This window comes from Saimiri boliviensis, chromosome 9, assembly GCF_048565385.1.
Source record: "Saimiri boliviensis isolate mSaiBol1 chromosome 9, mSaiBol1.pri, whole genome shotgun sequence".
Classification (NCBI taxonomy): Eukaryota; Metazoa; Chordata; class Mammalia; order Primates; family Cebidae; genus Saimiri; species Saimiri boliviensis.
The window spans coordinates 114,071,430-114,087,941 of NC_133457.1; the positions used below are offsets into that span (position 1 = coordinate 114,071,430).

Sequence of the window (16,512 nt, forward strand, 5' to 3'; positions counted from 1 at the left end):
CTGGTCTCGAACTCCCGATTTCATGATCTGCCTGCCTCGGCCTCCCACAGTGCTGGGATTACAGGTGTGAGCTACCGAGCCCAGTGCCTTTTTTAGAAAAATTGAGACAAGATCTTGCTCTATCTCCCAGGCTGGAGTGCAGTGGCATGATCTCAGCTCACTGCAGCTTCGACCTCCTGGGCTCAAGCGATCCTCCCACCTGAGCCTCCTGAGTAGCTGGGAGGATCGCAGGAATGCACCATCATACTAATTTTTTTGTATTTTTGGTGGAGACAGCATTGCACTATGTTGCCCAGGCTGGTCTTGAATCCCTGAGCTCAAGTGATCCGCCCGCCTCGGCCTCCCAAAGTGCTGGGATTGCAGGCGCGAGCCGCTGCGCCCACCTGACCTGCTCTTGGTGCTGTACATGTATGGACTTACTTCCCCTGACACAGTCTCCGAGGTCAGGCCCCCGGCACAGTCCGGGAAACTGAGCTTGCCTCACTCCCCTCTGGCTCCAGAGTCTGTGATCCTGACAGCATCACAGGCAGGCTCGGATAGGAGCCGCCTCTTTCTCCAGCCGCCTCGCCTTGAAAATGAAGGCCTGCTATTTGGTTTTCACACCCCCCACTTCTTAGCCATCCTAACAGAGGAATTCCCAAGCGGAGGAGGATGTCCCAGTGGTTCCTGGCTCACGGAGTACCTGCCTGACCGCCGCCTGGTGGGGGTGGGAGACCTGGCTGAGGAGGGGAGGCAAGGGGGAAGGGCGGCCATGCCTGTCAACTGGGATAGAATGGAGCAGTGTCAGGGCCTGGCGTCCTCTCATCTCTCTATCCTCCCACCGCCCCCAGCCCAAGTCCAGCTCTTGGGAAATGGCCTTATTATAGCAATCATTCACACCTTAGTATAAGATTTCCCCACCTGGTTACTTCATCAAGTGAGTTATCCAATTGTGGAATAAAAAGCCCTGTCTCGGCCAGACACGGTGGCTCACACCTATAATCCCGGCACTTTGGGAGGCTGAGGTGGGCAGATCACCTGAGGTGAGGAGTTCAAGGCCAGCCTGGCCAACATAGTGAAACTCTGTCTCTACTAAAAATACAAAAATTAGCCAGGCGTGGTGGTGGCAGACGCCTGTAATCCCAGCTGCTCGGGAGGCTGAGGGGGGAGAATCGCTTGAAACCAGAAGGCGGAGGTTGCGGTGAGCCGAGATCTCACCACTGCACTCCAGCCTGGGCAACAAGAGCGAAACTCCATCTCAGGAAAAGAAAAAAAAAAAAAAAAAAGCCCCGTCTATATCGAAAGGAGTTTCCAGATGCCAGGGTGGGGGTCAAGGTGGGGGTGGGAACAGAGGGGGCATTGCCCACCTCCCCCCCGCCGGGCTGTTTGCCTTGTGGCCGCACTTTACCCTGCTCACGTTGCCAGGGAACAAGGCCAGAAGGTGAGGCCTGAAACCCAATCAGGCTGCCCAGCCCTGGCACCAAGGGTCCAGACTCCAGGGAGCTGGACGCAGACAGGAAGCTAAAAATAGATGCCCTATCTCCCTGTCGGTGTGGGCAGCTTCTTCCTCGCCCTTGCACAAGGGGGCCGCAGAGGCTGAGGCCAGGTGGGGGCTGCCCAGGGACCTCTGGATCAGCCCAGGCCCAGCATCCTCCGGCATCTCTGACAATGGGGTGGGGGACCGGAGGGGTCCGGGATACTTACAGCCATCAGGGTTGTCTTTCCTAGACTAGGACTTAGACACTGTGGGACCCTTGCTGATGGCCAGCGAACCCGGGCGTCAAGGGGATGGGTCACCTCTGTCCTTCCTCCCAAAAGACTGAGCCCAGGAATCCAGTAAGGGGCCAACGAGAGAGAGGGGCCCAGCGTGGGGGCACTCTCTGGCAGAGCTCCCCTTTAGGGTCTGAGGGGACATTTCCCAGGGATGCAGGACATTCAGAGGCCCCCATAGGTCTGGCAGGAGGAGAGCTGCAGGCAGGGCCAACTGTGGAATTCGCGGGGTCTAGTGCAAAATAAAAATGCAAGGCTCTTTATTCAAAGTTTATTAAGAATTTTGGGCTGGGTATGGTGGCTCACGCCTATAATCCCAGAACTTTGGGAGGCCGAGGGGGGTGTGGATCACCTGAGGTCAGGAGTTCGAGAGCAGCCTGGCCAACATGGTAAAACCCTGTCTCTACTAAAAACACAAAAATTAGCCTGGCATGTGACGCACACCTGTAATCCCAGCTACTCGGGAGGCTGAGGCAGAATTGCTTGAACCTGGGAGGTGGAAGTTGCAGTGAGCTGAAATCGCACCACTGAACTCCAGCCTGGGTGACAAAGTGAGCTTCCATCTCCAAAAAAAAAAAATAATAATTTTGGCTGGGCACAGTAGCTCACACCTGCAATCCCAGAACTTTGGGAGGTAGAGGTAGGTGGATCACCAGAGGCCAGGAGTTCGAGACCAGCCTGACCAACATGGTGAAACCCTACCTCTACTAAAAATACAAAAATTGGCTGGGTGGTTTGGGCGTGGTGGCTCACACCTGTAATCCCAGCACTTTTGAAGGTTGAGGAGGGCCAATCACCTGAGGTCAGGAGTTCAAAACCAGCCTGACCAACATGGAGAAACCCTGTCTCTACTAAAACTACAAAATTAGCCAGGCGTGGTGGCACACACCTGTGATCCCAGCTACTTGGGAGGCTGAGGCAGGAGGAGAATGACTTGAACCCAGGAGGCAGAGTTTGCAGTGAGCCGAGATTGTACCACTGCACACCTGGGCAACAGAGCAAGACTCTGTTTCAAAAAAACCCCAAAAAAAGTTTATTAAGCATTTCTACTTGGGAGGCTGGGGTGGGAGGATCGCTTGAAACAAGGAGGTCAAGGCTGCAGTGAATGGAGATCGCACCACTGTACCCCAGCCTGGGCGAGAGACCCCTGCCTCAAAAATAACAAAAATTTCTCGAGCACAACCGCAAAGCATTGCAGAGCACAGGCTGCGCGCTCATGAAGCCGGCCTTGGCTTCCGGGTCTGCAGAGCCTCCCCCTCCTTCCAGACCACACTGGTGGGGGTCCCAATCCAGCCCACTCCAGAGCACACAGCTTGGAGAGGGTCGCCCGGGCCAGATGCCCCCCTGGCCAGGTAACCTGCACAGCTGACCCTCCAGCCTTGATGACAAACCCCAACAAGGGGGTGGAGGACCCTGATAAAGCCCGGGAAGAGGCAGCTGAGGAATGGTTAAGTCGAGAAACAGCCTCATTCCCTGGACAGTTTATACTTAACTCCCGTCTCGGCAACACTTAGGAATCGAAGGGTCCTCCTCCCTCCCTGACCACTGTCGCGCGTGCCAGCCACACACCTGCTTTCTGTCCCTTAAAGCTCATTCCCACCCAGGACATCAGCACCCCCTCTTCCCTCCCCCACCAAAGGCTTCCTGGCCCACCCCCACCTGCACACACGAAGGTCCACTTCTTCTGTCCTTTCCTGCCTTGGCACCCCGCGCCCCTGCCTCGTTGGGCTCTCTGGGGAGACCCCGGCTGCCCTCCCCCACTCCCATTTCAGTTCCCTCACAGCACTGCCTCTGGCTGGATCTGTCTCAGTTCTCGTTGGATTATTGTTTGCTGCCACCAGCTCCCAGGACAGTGGGGCCTGGGTTTATCCCCAGAGCCCAGGACAGGGCCAGTGTAAGTGCTCTGTGACCATCTGCTGCATGAACAGGGGTTCCTAAGCTGCTTCCAGCTGGAACACTCCAGGTTCTTAACCCTGGGGTCCCGGCACCCAGCACCCATGGGAAGGGAGCCCCCAGGGAAAGGTGAACGAACTGGGAGGGCTGACCTCAGGGGGGTGGAGGTGGGGTCCGATCCCAGCAGTAAGGGCCCCTGTGAAAGAGCTCAGGGAGCACACACAGGAGCCACCTGGCCTGCTCTGGGGCTCAGGGTCCTCCCCCAGGACCTGGCAGGAAGCCAATGCCTGCAGGCGATTCAGCAGGAACTGGAGGTCGGGGAGTGGTACGGGAAGGGCAGGGAGGTTGGCGTGGCTGGAGCCCAGTGAAGAAACGAGACTGCTGGGGCCAGGTCCCAGGGGCCTCTAGGCAAGGAGGGCACTGGGTTGCATTCTAAGTAGGATGGGAATCTTTGCAGGGTTTCAAGTCGGGGAAGAGCATGGTGGGATTTGGTTGTCGACTGACTCACTGACCTACTGGGTTCTGCACTCTGCTCTGGCTGGGGCCCCCCCACCTGTTCACCCCATCAGCTCAGACAGACAGAGGTTTGGCCCCTTCAGGATGTCGGAAAACTGCCCCACTTCCCAGCCCGCCCACTGGCAAATGGTTCCCCAGCGGCTTGCACAGTGCCTGGCATGAGGCGCTGGAGACAGGGGACAGCAGGCCTGAGCTCCTCGGGCTGTGGCCTCTGGGAGCAGAAACAACCTTCCTCCCAGGGACTTAGTACCTAAAGCCGGAGAGGAGACACAGGATGGGCAGCAGGCAGGGCCTGGCCAGCCAGCCCCCTCCCGGAACTCACAGGGTCAGTGCTTCCCCCCGGGCCCATCTGTGCCAAGCCTGCTCCCTCATCTGATAACCCCCAACATCCCGGCTGCACCAGCTGCTGGCCCTGCCTCCCTCGTGGTTCCTTCCCGACAGCCCCGTGAGCAGGACGCACCCTTGATTCCCATAGTTCAGATGAGGACAAGGCTGGAGCGGTGAGGTCACTGGCCCCAGGTCACAGAGCCAGGAGAGGTGGCTCCATTGCCTAGTCTTTCAGACAGGAAGGACATTCCTTCCCAAGCCCGCTCTTAGGAGACCCAACTCTGAGCCAGTTTTGCTCTGTGACCTTAGGCCAGCAGCTCCACCTATCTGAGTCTCTGGTTTTTTTGTTTTAGTTTTTGTTTTGGTTTTGGTTTTGGTTTTGGTTTGTGTGTGGTTTTGTTTGTTTTGAGATGGCATCTCACTCTGTCACCCAGGCTGGAACGCAGTGGCAAGATGTCAGTGCAACCTCCACCTCCTGGGTTCAAGTGATCCTCCCACCTCAGCGTCCCAAGTAGCTGGGATTACAGGCACCCGCCATCACACCCAGCTAGATTTTATATTTTTAGTAGAGATGGGATTTTACCATGTTGGCCAGGCTGGTCTCGAACTTCTGACCTCAAGTGATCCGCCTGCCTTGGCCTCCCAAAATGTTGGAATTACAGGCATGGGCCACCATGCCAAGCCTCGTTTTTTGGTTTTTCAAAAAAGTTTTTGGAGCGATGGGGTCGTGCTATGTTGTCCAGGCTAGTCTTGAGTCCCTGAGCTCAAGTGATCCTCCTGCCTCAGCCTCCCAAAGTGCTGGGATTATAGGTGTGAGCCACTGTGCCCAGCCAGAGCCTCAGTTTTTTTTTTCTTTTTTTTTTTTTTTTTATCTGCCAAGTAGACCTAAGCTTAGGCAGATCAACTACTTGAGTATTTGAAATGTTAACTGTTCAGGTCTCAAGGAAATGATAGATTTATGAAACACACACACACACACACACACACACACACTCTCTCTCTCTCTCTCTCTCTCTCTCTCTCTCTCTCTCTCCCCCCTCTCCCCCTTTTCTCCTCTCTCTCTCTCTCCCCACACCTTTTCTCCTTCTCTCTCTCTCTCTCTCTCTCTCTCTCCTCTCTCTCTGTCTTGGGCTGCAAGCCGTCCTGAGAGTGAGCCTTCAGATCTCTGGCAACAGAAGATGTCCCTGCCCTGCCCCAGCCCATTAACAAGCCCCCCTGCCCCTCACCCCTACTCCCCCCACACACAGGATACCAGAACTTACGTGATCCTCCGGCTCTGTGCGCTGCTGAAGCCGGCGAAGGAGGCGCTCCGGCCCACAACCCCCACGGTCCCTGTGTCCCCGGGGGACAGGAACCGCAACCTCACCGACATGGCAGTCACCTGCTAGGAGAGAACAGGGGGATCAGCCTGGCACCACCACACAGTGAGTGCTGCCCGAAGGCTGGCCACCTTCCACCACCACCTCCAGGCCTCACAATGGCCCCAGAGAGTGGTGGCAGCTGGTACTGTGCCCAGCTCACAGATCAGCAAACTGAGGTCCTATAAGGTTAGGGGACCTGCTGGGGAACAGTGGGAACGGAATTCGAACCCAGGTGTCTGTACTCTTTTACTCCGAGCTCAGGTCCTTAATGCCGGGCCATGCTGCCTCCCAGAGCAGGGGACGGCGCCTCCTGGACAGCCCCTCCCACCCAGCTACTCCTCTCCCCTCCTCCAGCCCTCCCTGAGCACCTAACGCAGGTGAACTCTGCAAGGCAGGCCAAGTCCCCCCACCCTCAAGGGCCCCGGCTCAGCAGGGTGGCCCACCCACCGCTGAACAGTTATAAGACAGGGTCGGTGTTGGAGTGATGGGGGTGCCCAGGGGGAATCTGACCCCTCAGTGGAGAGGCACCCAACAGCTGAGGAGGAAGGCTGAGGTGGGGTAAAAGGGAAGGCTGTCTGAGGCCAAGGGAATAGCCGGGGCAAAGTCCAGGATGCATGAGGGGACTTGGCGTCATGCAGAAACAGCAAGACGCTCAGTGGGCTAAAGATGATGTCAGAGGGCCCGGTGACGTGTCTCATGCCTATAATCCCAGCACTTTGGGAGGCCGAGGTGGACGGATCATGTTGAGGTTGGGAGCTCAAGACCAGCACGACCAACATAGAGAAACTCTGTCTCTAGTAAAAATACAAAATTAGCTGGGTGTGGTGGTGCACGCCTGTCATCCTAACTACTCAGGAGGCTGAGGCAGAATCGCTTAAACTCGGGAGGCAGAGGTTGTGGCGAGCCAAGATCGCGCCACTGCACTCCAGGCTGGGGAACAAGAGCAAAACTCAGTCTCAAAAAAAAAAAAAAAAAAAGATGAGGTCAGAGAGCTCAGGTCCTGAGGGGCCTCGGTAGCCCCAAGGAGGCTTACAATTGGCCTTACAATGGGGCACAGGTGACCAGGAGCCATGGGAGGGTTTTGAGTAGCGGGTGACAAAGCGCAATTTACATGAAGCCCGGCTGCTGGCGTCGAGGGCTGCTTCCGCTCCCATCCCTCGCCCTGTCTCCGACGCGATCTGCACCGGGGTCAAGTCCCAGCCCTGGCCACCTTCTCTTTTTTCCAAACCATCTCTAGATTGGGAAAATGCCACCTTATCCCTTGAGAATATAGATCAGCGTCTTCCAGCACCGGCAGTGGGAAAGTTCTCTTTCATATCTAACCTACATCTCTGCTGCTACAATTTCATACTTTGCTCCTTCGCCAGAGTGTTGTTAACCCAAGGATTCCAGGGGCCCCACTGCCCAGACCAAACCCACAGAAAAGCTCCAGTCCACCGGCCCTCACATTCCTGCACCATGAGACCCCCATATTCCAACATCCCTTTCCCCCAGCAGGCAAGTCCTCCCGCCACACCTTTGCTCACTTGGGGGCCTCGGCCTGGAAAACTTCGTCTACCAAGCTACACCTGCCCAGCATCTACCATTGCATCTCCTGGCAGACCCGTGCCGCCGCCACAAGCCTCCTCCTCCCATACGCCCCCACCCCACAGCCCCTCGTGTGCTGTACATAGGAAAGCTTGGCAGCAAAGAGGGTGGGCCTGGGCTCAGGTCCCAGCTGTACCACTCACAGGCTCTGGGCCTCAGTGATCACAAGAGTAAAATGGGAATTCAGAAAGGACCTCCCGCGGAGACCGCTGGAAGGACCAAGGAGAGCATGTACTGAGCCCACAGGGTGCAAGAGACACATCGGAAGAGCTGCCTGTCTCTGCAATTTGCTAAGACCCCGCCCTGCAGGTGAGCCAGGGGAGCCAGGTGACCCAGATGAGCCAGGCGACCCAGGGAGAGCGAGCAGCTTCTAGCCCTGCTGGAAGGTGGCAAGCATTTGCTGCCCACTCGCTGTGTGGCAAGCCCGGTGCCCCACGAGCGGCTACGAATCCATGAACTGCTATGAATCATCACCAGCAGTGTTGTGTACAGATGGGGAAGTTGAGGCACCATTCATCAAGTGCTCATTGCTAAGCTGGCCCTGCACTACATGCTTTGTGTAAATTATGAAATCCATACAACCCTCTTGAGAACAGGAGCTTTTGATGACCTAATTCCATAGATGAGGAAACTGAGGCTCAGACAGGTGACAAGCCTAGCCTGGAGACCCCAGCAGGGAGCCTGAGCACTGGGTTTAGAACCTGACGATGTCCAATGACAGAGCTTGTTATCGCACATGGTCTTACCTGTGGTCGGGAGTCCCTTGCGCTGGGGCCCCCCACGCCCTAGAGAGGTCCCCCACATAGCCCCCACCTGTGCTGTGCTGAGCCAGCTTGTATCAGCTCACAAGAGTCAACTGGGCTGGGTGCAGTGACCTCACGCCTGTAATCCTAGCACTTTGGGAGGCCGAGGCTCAGGAGTTCAAGACCAGCCTGGGCTATGTGATGAAATCCTGTCTACTAAAATACAAAAAATTAGCCAGGCGTGGTGGCAGTAGCCTTTAATACCAGCTATTCGGGAGGCTGAGGCAGGAGAATCGCTTGAACCAGGAGGTAGAGGTTGCAGTGAGCTGAGATCACACCACTGCACTCCAGCCCGGACAACATAGCAAGACTCTGACTCAAAAAAAAAGAAAAAAACCAAAAACGGTCAACTGTTAAATGTTCGGGAATTTTGTGAGCCTGTTGACATCATACTGGTGATTTGAAATCAGCCACAGTAGGAGCATTTATGGCAAAGTCTACAAGTTAGGTCTTTCTGTCTGCTGTTCTCCCGCTCAGAGTGAGAGAGAGGAGGACGAAGGAGGAGAGCTCAGCTGGGTGCGGAGCGGACCGCCTGCCGCAGGCCCGTCACCCACAGCTCTGGGGCGGGTCAGTGGCCTCTTTTTTTTTTTTTTTTTTTTTTTTGAGACGGAGTTTCGCTCTTGTTACCCAGGCTGGAGTGCAATGGCGCGATCTCGGCTCACTGCAACCTCCGCCTCCTGGGCTCAGGCAATTCTCCTGCCTCAGCCTCCTGAGTAGCTGGGATTACAGGCACGCGCCACCATGCCCAGCTAGTTTTTGTATTTTTAGTAGAGACGGGGTTTCACCACGTTGACCAGGATAGTCTCGATCTCTTGACCTTGTGATCCACCCACCTCAGCCTCCCAAAGTGCTGGGATTACAGGCTTGAGCCACCGCGCCCGGCCCAGTGGCCCCATTTTTCATCTGAGGAAAGAAGGCTCTGCGAGGTGAGAGGCTACTCAGAGACACACATATTTCTTTCCTTTCTTCCTTTTCTTTTTTTCTTTTTTTTTTTTTTTGTAGACAGGGTCTGGCTCTGCTGCCAGGCTGGAGTGCAGTGGCACAATCTCAGCTCACTGCGACCTCCACCCCCTGGGCTCAAGACATCCTCCCATGTCAGCCTTCAAGTGTCTGGGACTACAGGCGCACGCCACCACACCCGGCTAATTTTTGTATTTATTGTAGAGACAGGGTTTCCCCAAGTTGTCCAGGCTGGTCTCCAACTCCTGAGCTCAAGCGATCCGCCCACCTCAGCTTCCCAAAGTGCTGGGATTATAGGCGTGAGCCACCACTCCTGACCAGGACACATATTTTTCAAACTGAAGTCTAGCTCTTCCTTCTTCCACATGCCATTGCCACATGGATTGGCTTCCCGGCTAAACCTTCCTCATCTTCCAGCCCAGATACCACCTCCCCCAGGAAGCCTTCCTGGACACCTCCCCACTCCCAGCTGTGTTGGGTGTTTCCTCTGGGTGCCCCTGACTTCCTCTATTACAGTGGACTATGTGAATGATGACTCCTCTATCTACCCGTCCTAGACAGAGCGCTCCCTGTGGACAGGGACCAGGTGCATGGAAGACCCATAACACATCTTTAGTGAACCAGAAGACAACAAAGGAAAGGCTGACGCTGCTTCCCCTACTTTGCCAGGCTGTGCAGCTCGAGAGGAAGGTTCTGGAATAATAACAGTAATAATAATAATAATTCCCACTACATGCTAGACTATAAGGCAAAGAGGAACAAATGTTTTCTGTAAAAAGTAAAAGTCCGGACACAGTAGTTCACGCCTGTAATCCCAGCAGTTTCGGAAGCCGAGGCGGGTGGATCACCTGAGGTCAGGAGTTTGAGACCAGCCTGGCCAACATGGTGAAACCCCATCTCTACTAAAAACATAAAAATTAGCCAGGCATGGTGGTGCATGCCTATGAATCCCAGCTACTCAGGAGGCTGAGGCAGGAGAATTGCTTGAACCCAGGAGGCAGAGGTTGCAGTGAGCCAAGATTGCGCCACTGAACTCCAGCCTAGGCAACAAGAGCAAGACTCTGTCTGAAAAAAGAAAGAAAAGAAAAGAAAAGGAAAAGAGAAGAGAAGAGAAGAGAAGAGAAAAGAAAAGAAAAGAGAGAAAACACAGATAGTACATATTTTCAGTTTTCAGGCCAGACAGTTTCTGCCACAACTCCTTAATTCCAGCACTTTGAGAGGCTGAGGTGGGCGGATCACTTGAGCCCAGGAGTTCGAGACCAGCCTGGGTCTCATAGTGAGACCCCCATCTCTACCAAAAATACAAAATTACCCCGGTGTGGTCGTGTGCACCTGTAGTCCCAGCTACTGGGGAGGCTGAGGTGGGAGGATCACTGGAGACTTCCCAGAAAGTCGAGGCTGCCGTGAGCTGAGGCTGCACCGCCGCACTCCAGCCTGGCTGACAGAGTGAGACTCTGTCTCAAAAGGAAGGAAGGAAGGAAAGGAAGAAAGGAAGAAAACTGAGGTTCAGAGAGGACGGAGAGGGGTCCTCCGAGGCCACACAGGAAGGAAATGCCAGAACTGGAGCTGCACCTGGGCGCGCGGACCCCCAAAGCCTGGCCTCGGGATTAGGCTGCGCTCGGTCCCGCAGCTCTGCTGAGGACACGCCCCCCGTCCCAGGAGCCAGACCCCCTCCGGGAGGGGAGAGGCCCCAGACTGGAAATAGGGTTGGGAAGGGGACCTGCCAAGCTAGAAGGATAGCCCTGGGTGGTGGCCGAGAAAAATCAAGCCCAACGTACTTCGGCTTCGGGGGTCTTGCAGGCTCAGCCCCAGTGGGCTCCTTGGGGCGCGCCGACAGCGGCAGTTCCCAGACAGCTCAGCTGCGCCCCCTCCCGGCTGGGCCTGGTGGGGCTGATCCCAGGTCATTGACTGTTGGATTCCAGTCTCGCTGTTTCTTGTGGTGAAATAAACAGAGCTCCCCATGGATGACTGGGGATGGGATGGCCAGGCTGAGACCCAGAATCTCAGGAGCCTTCAGCGGGCAGCTCCTGGCAAGCCTAGTTTGTCACCTGCGACCAAGGGTGACATTCCTGATGTTTAAGCACTGCCACAGCAGGGAGCAGAGGCTGGATGTGGAGCAGGGTCTGGAAGACCCTGTCCCCTCCTGCCAGGTCTCTCCCCCGCTACAGGGGCTGGCATTAACCCTTTAGCTACTGGATTGTGGGCAAGTCTAGGAGGTGTCTGGGGAAGCTTCGGGAAAAGAGGAGGGATGCTCTGGTGGCTTAGGGCAGCCCTGGGTAACTGGCACTCTGCAGATAGACGAGACAAGGCAGAGACACTGCTGGGCCCCAGGACAGAGGAGGGAGGCACAGAAGTCATGCAGTTCCCAAACCTTTGGTGGCAGACAGCACGGCCTCTTCCACTCTGCGTCCCTCGATGCTTGTCTCTGGCCTGGCACCCAGGGCTGCACACTTAGACCTGAGGTGGTTCAGACCTAGCTGGTGCGCGGGGAGAGGAAGCCAGCTGCTCCCAGACACTGCAAACTGTCCTGGGCCTCCGTCCCCAAGGTGTGGCTGGAGGAAGCCAAGCCCACTCCTGCTAAATCTGTCCCGCTCGCTGCTGGCCAAAGCTGCCCTACGTCCCCTCCCCACCCCGCCCACCAGAGGGAACCTGCAATTTCACCTCATTTAGAGGTAAATCATCTAAATTTAACGTCATGGGCTTTCGGGGCTGGGTGGCTTTTATGCCTGAGTCCCTCACTTAGAGCTCTTTTTTATACACTCAAATGCCAGTCAGGGCTTAGTTTGCTTATAGAAGTTTCCAAAATAGCTCCTTTGGTTTTGCATGGAAGGAAATGGCAAAACAGCCCAGGAAGAGGAATGTGAGTTTACACAGAAGACAGACTCGTCCACGGAGGCTGCTCTGGGGACCAGTTTGCCTGTTCAGAGGGGGCTGAGAAAGCGTGGAGTCCAAGAGTCCAACTCGCTCATTTTACCAATGGCAAGACTAAGCCGGGGACGGCCACACCACTTGCTTGGGCCCCACAATGGTACCTAGAAGAGCCAGAAGGACCCAAACTCCTCCTCCCTGCCAACGTGCAGGCTCAGCCGGAACCCCCTCCAGGCCTTTGCCCCTGCTGTGCCCTCTGCCTGGCACACTCCTCCCTTCCTCCAGGTCTTCCATGCCACTCCCTCCCAGCCTGCAGGCCTCACACCCAAGGCCACCTCCTCAGAGAGGTCCTCCCGGACTCCTTTGGCTAACTTGGCCTCGCCCCTCACCCATATCCATCAAATAACTCATCATGGTTCTGAATTGTCTTATTCATCAGTTAATCAAGTATCCTTCTCAAGAATCTTAGCTCCAGGGGGCAGGGAGTTTTTCTGTCTTTTTTAACAAATTACATGCCTGTAATTACGGACTCACGCCTGTAATCCCAACACTTTGGGAGGCTGAGGCAGGGGGATCACCTGAGGTCAGGAGTTTGAGATCAGCCTGGCCAACATGGTGAAACCCTGTCTCTATTAAAAATGCAAAAATTAGCCTGGCATGGTGGTGGGCATCTGTAATCCCAGCTACTTAGGAGGTTGAGGAAGGAGAATTACTTGTATCCAGGAGGTGGAGGTTGCAGTGAGCTGAGATCACACCATTGCCCTCCAGCCTGGGCAACAAGAGTGAAACTCCATCTCAAAATATATATATATATATTTTTTTTTTGGAAGGCCAAGCGCAGTGGCTCATGCCTGTAATGCCAGCACTTGAATCGCATGAAGCTGGGAGGCGGAGGTTGAAGTGGGTCAGCTCACAGCCACTGAACCCCAGCCTGGGTGACAAAGCAAGACTTCATCTCAAAAAAAAAAAAAAAAAACAAAAAACCCCACCAAAAAACAAAATAAAAATATTTTTTTTGTAGAGATGGGTCTTGCTATGTTGCCCGGGCTAGTCTCAAACTCCTGGCCTCAAGCCGCCCACACAGTGTGAGCCACCATGCCCAGCCTGCTTGTTTTTAAAGAGTGTATTTAAATGAAAAGAGAGACAAATTTGAAGGACCCTTGGTTTAAATAGAGCAGGTTGGAACCACCCTCAGGGCAGCCCATGGTCCTGGCTCTGCTGCCCTCCAGAACCACCTGGAGCCAGGAGGGGGCACCCAAGGTGTCTCTCTGCAGAGGACAGTGGCCTGAAGGATACAGAGCCAATGAGTCTCCTGATTTCTGATTTCAGAGAACAAGCAACTCCTTGAGAAGCCCCACTGTCCCCTGCGGTCCACTGTCCCCTGCGGTCCACTGTCCCAGGATTGCAGGCAAAGGGACGCCTCCTGACCGCAGATCGGTCAACAGCAGGCACGGAAGTGAGGAGCCGGGTCCAGGGAAGTGCTTCCCTCTGTTTATCAGTGTATAGCCCTGGGTCCCAGCTCACTCCACTGGGGTTTTCCCAGATAAAGATGACTCAGGAATTTCTGTGAACTATGCAGAGGGTGTTTGAATTCAGATGGCCTCATCACTGCCCTGTCACCACTCCCACCAGCCATGCCGGGGTTCGGCCAGGGGTCACCTTAAGACAAAGTCTCTCTTTGGGAAGGAAGCCTCTTGAGGCCACTGTGGGGGTGGCTGTGTTGGGGTGCCAGGTGGGAAGGCGGCTGGGGCCTGCCCAGGCTGGAGAAGAGAGCATGGGGTGGGGGTAAAGCAAGATAAAGACGGGGTGGCAGGAGGGAGTGGGAGAGCTGGGCCTCCAAGAAACACTGGCTGGCTTGGGAATCCCATCTCAAACGCGCCCCACCCTGGTCTCCGGCTGCAGGAGCAGTGAGTGATAAGGACAGGGACAAGCAGGAGGGACTGAGATGAGGCAAGAGCAACTGGGGCCTGCAGAGAGACCCCGACACTGAGGGAGTGAGGTGTCCTGGTGGTCGCTGTTCCAAGCCAAGTACCTTTCTTTCTTTCTTTTTTTAAAAAGACAGGGTTTCACCATGTTGGTCAGGCTGGTCTTGAACTCCCAACCTCAGGTGATCCGCCCACCTTGGCCTCCAAAGTGCTTGGATTACAGGCATGAGCCGCCATGCCCGGCCCAGGCCAAGTATCTTTGTTTGATTGTCAAAAACTGGTGGCATGCGGTGGCTCATGCCTGTAATCCCAGCACTTTGGGAGGCCTAGGTGGGTGGATCACCTAAGGTCGGGAGTTCGAGAGCAGCCTGACCAACATGGAGAAACCCCATCTCTACTAAAAATGCAAAATTGGCCGGGTGCGGTGGCTCAAGCCTGTAATCCCAGCACTTTGGGAGGCTGAGGCGGGCGGATCACAAGGTCAAGAGATCGAGACCATCCTGGTCAACATGGTGAAACCCCGTCTCTACTAAAAATACAAAAAAATAGCTGGGCGTGGCGGCGTGCGCCTGTAGTCCCAGCTAATTGGGAGGCTGAGGCAAGAGAATTGCTTGAACCCAGGAGGCGGAGGTTGCAGTGAGCCGAGATTGTGCCACTGCACTCCAGCCTAGTGCCTGGTGAGAGTGAGACTCTGTCTCAAAAAAAAAAAAAAAAAAAAAAAAAAAAATGCAAAATTAACAGGGCATAGTGATGCAAGCCAGTAATCCCAGCTACTCAGGAGACTGAGGCAGGAGAATCACTTGAACGAGGGAAGTGGAGGTTGCAGTGAGCTGAGCTTGTGCCATTGCACTCTCGCTTGGGCAACAAGAGTAAAACTCCAACACACACACACATACACACACACACACACGCAAAGCCTATAGTCCCAGCTACCTGGGAGGCTGAGGCAGGAGGAGCACTTGAGCACAGGAATTTGAGGCCAGCTTGGGCAACACAGTGAGTCAAAACTAAATAAATGGCCGGGTGTGGTGGCTCACGCCTATAATCCCAGCACTGTGGGAGGCCGAGGCGGGTGGATCACAAGGTCAAGAGATCGAGACCATCCTGGTCAACATGGTGAAACTCCGTCTCTACTAAAAATACAAAAAAAATTAGCTGGGCATGGTGGTGCGTGCCTGTAATCCCAGCTACTCAGGAGGTTGAGGCAGGAGAATCGCTTGAACCCAGGAGGCGGAGGTTGCGGTGAGCCGAGATCGTGCCATTGCACTCCAGCCTGGGCAACAAGAGCAAAACACCGTCTCAAAAAAAAAAAAAAAAAACTAAATAAATAAAATACAGGTAACGTGCTTGTGGTGCAGGTGTGTGTTCGCCTGACCTACATCCCAGGAGTGACTAAGGGACATGGGATGGGACTCTCCAACAGAAGCTCTCCTCTGGAATCGGTTATGGGAGGTCCCTGGACCTCAGCAAGTGACACTTGGCTGTGGGGGGTGTCCTGCGTGTTCAGCAGAGTCCCCACACCAGAAGCACACCCGTGACAGCCTGGCACGTCTCCAGACACACCACATGTCCCTGTGCTAAAGGCATCTCTTCCGATCTGGGCCGGAGCGTTTATTATGGTGGCTTAGGCATAATTTTCCATGGGCGAAATGAGTAGTATTGAAGACACTATGGTATTTGGTTGGCTGCAGTATTCCTCAGGCACCTTCCCCTCACACTAACAGCTGTGGGACTCCGGCAGATCACACAGCCTGACACCTGCGGAGGGGCGCTGGGTCTGCAGCTTCCACAGGGCCTCTGCCACTCCAGCCGTGACACACGCACTTGCTGTCACCAGCCTAGGATGTGGATAAAGCCTGTAGGTGTGGGACCAAGGACATGAGCCTGGAGATGCTGGCTGGATTCCTTAGACTTTGGGGCCTGTTTGCCCAAGCAGAGCTGAGATCTGCCTGAGATCTGCCTCCACTGTAACCCTGGCCTGGCCGCACGGCTGCAGGGGGAGAGACAGGTGAAGGGCTACCTCCCCTTTCCATCCAAAATTAAGTAAACGAGAATAGCCTGAGCTTGGTGAACACACGCACCCGTCAGGCTCAGCTTCACATGGGGAGGATGGAGATTCAAACCCAGGTGGGCTGAACTCCGAATCGCACCTCGGCCAACCCCCGGTCACTGGAGGGACCTGCCCCCAACCCTCTGTCATCTCCGGGACACAGACTCTGTCCCCCTCCACAGGGCTGGACATCAGAGCAGCTTCCCTCCCCAAACAGCCAAAAAGACACAAAGAAAGACTTCCACTCCCTGCCGCTGTCCTGGGACAACCCTGAGCTTCCCTTTCGGAGTGGCTGGAGTGAGCTCTCCACCATTAGACGCACACCACGAATACGTGTGAATTACTTCTAAGCTCAGAAGACAGAAAAACGATTTTTTATTTTTTGGAGACGGAGTTTTGCTCTTGTTGCCCAGGCTGGAGTGAAACGGTGTGATCTCAGCTGACTGCAACCTCTACCTGCCAGGTTCAAGTGA

The 16,512-nt window shown here is 55.0% G+C and overlaps 1 protein-coding gene across 10 annotated transcripts in view; it reads right to left on the reverse strand.

Annotated features, from left to right (window-relative positions):
• The window catches only part of RIPOR3 (RIPOR family member 3), a 106,803-nt gene that overhangs the window by 40,176 nt on the left and 50,115 nt on the right, over positions 1-16,512 (reverse strand). For 8 of the 10 annotated variants that reach the window (XM_074406644.1, XM_074406649.1, XM_074406651.1 and 5 more), the window contains one exon: positions 5,748-5,869. In XM_074406644.1, the coding sequence (XP_074262745.1) occupies positions 5,748-5,869 (122 nt within the window). The remainder of the gene's footprint in view (positions 1-5,747; positions 5,870-16,512) is intronic. The other 2 variants (XM_074406650.1, XM_074406643.1) reach the window with 1 other exon arrangement.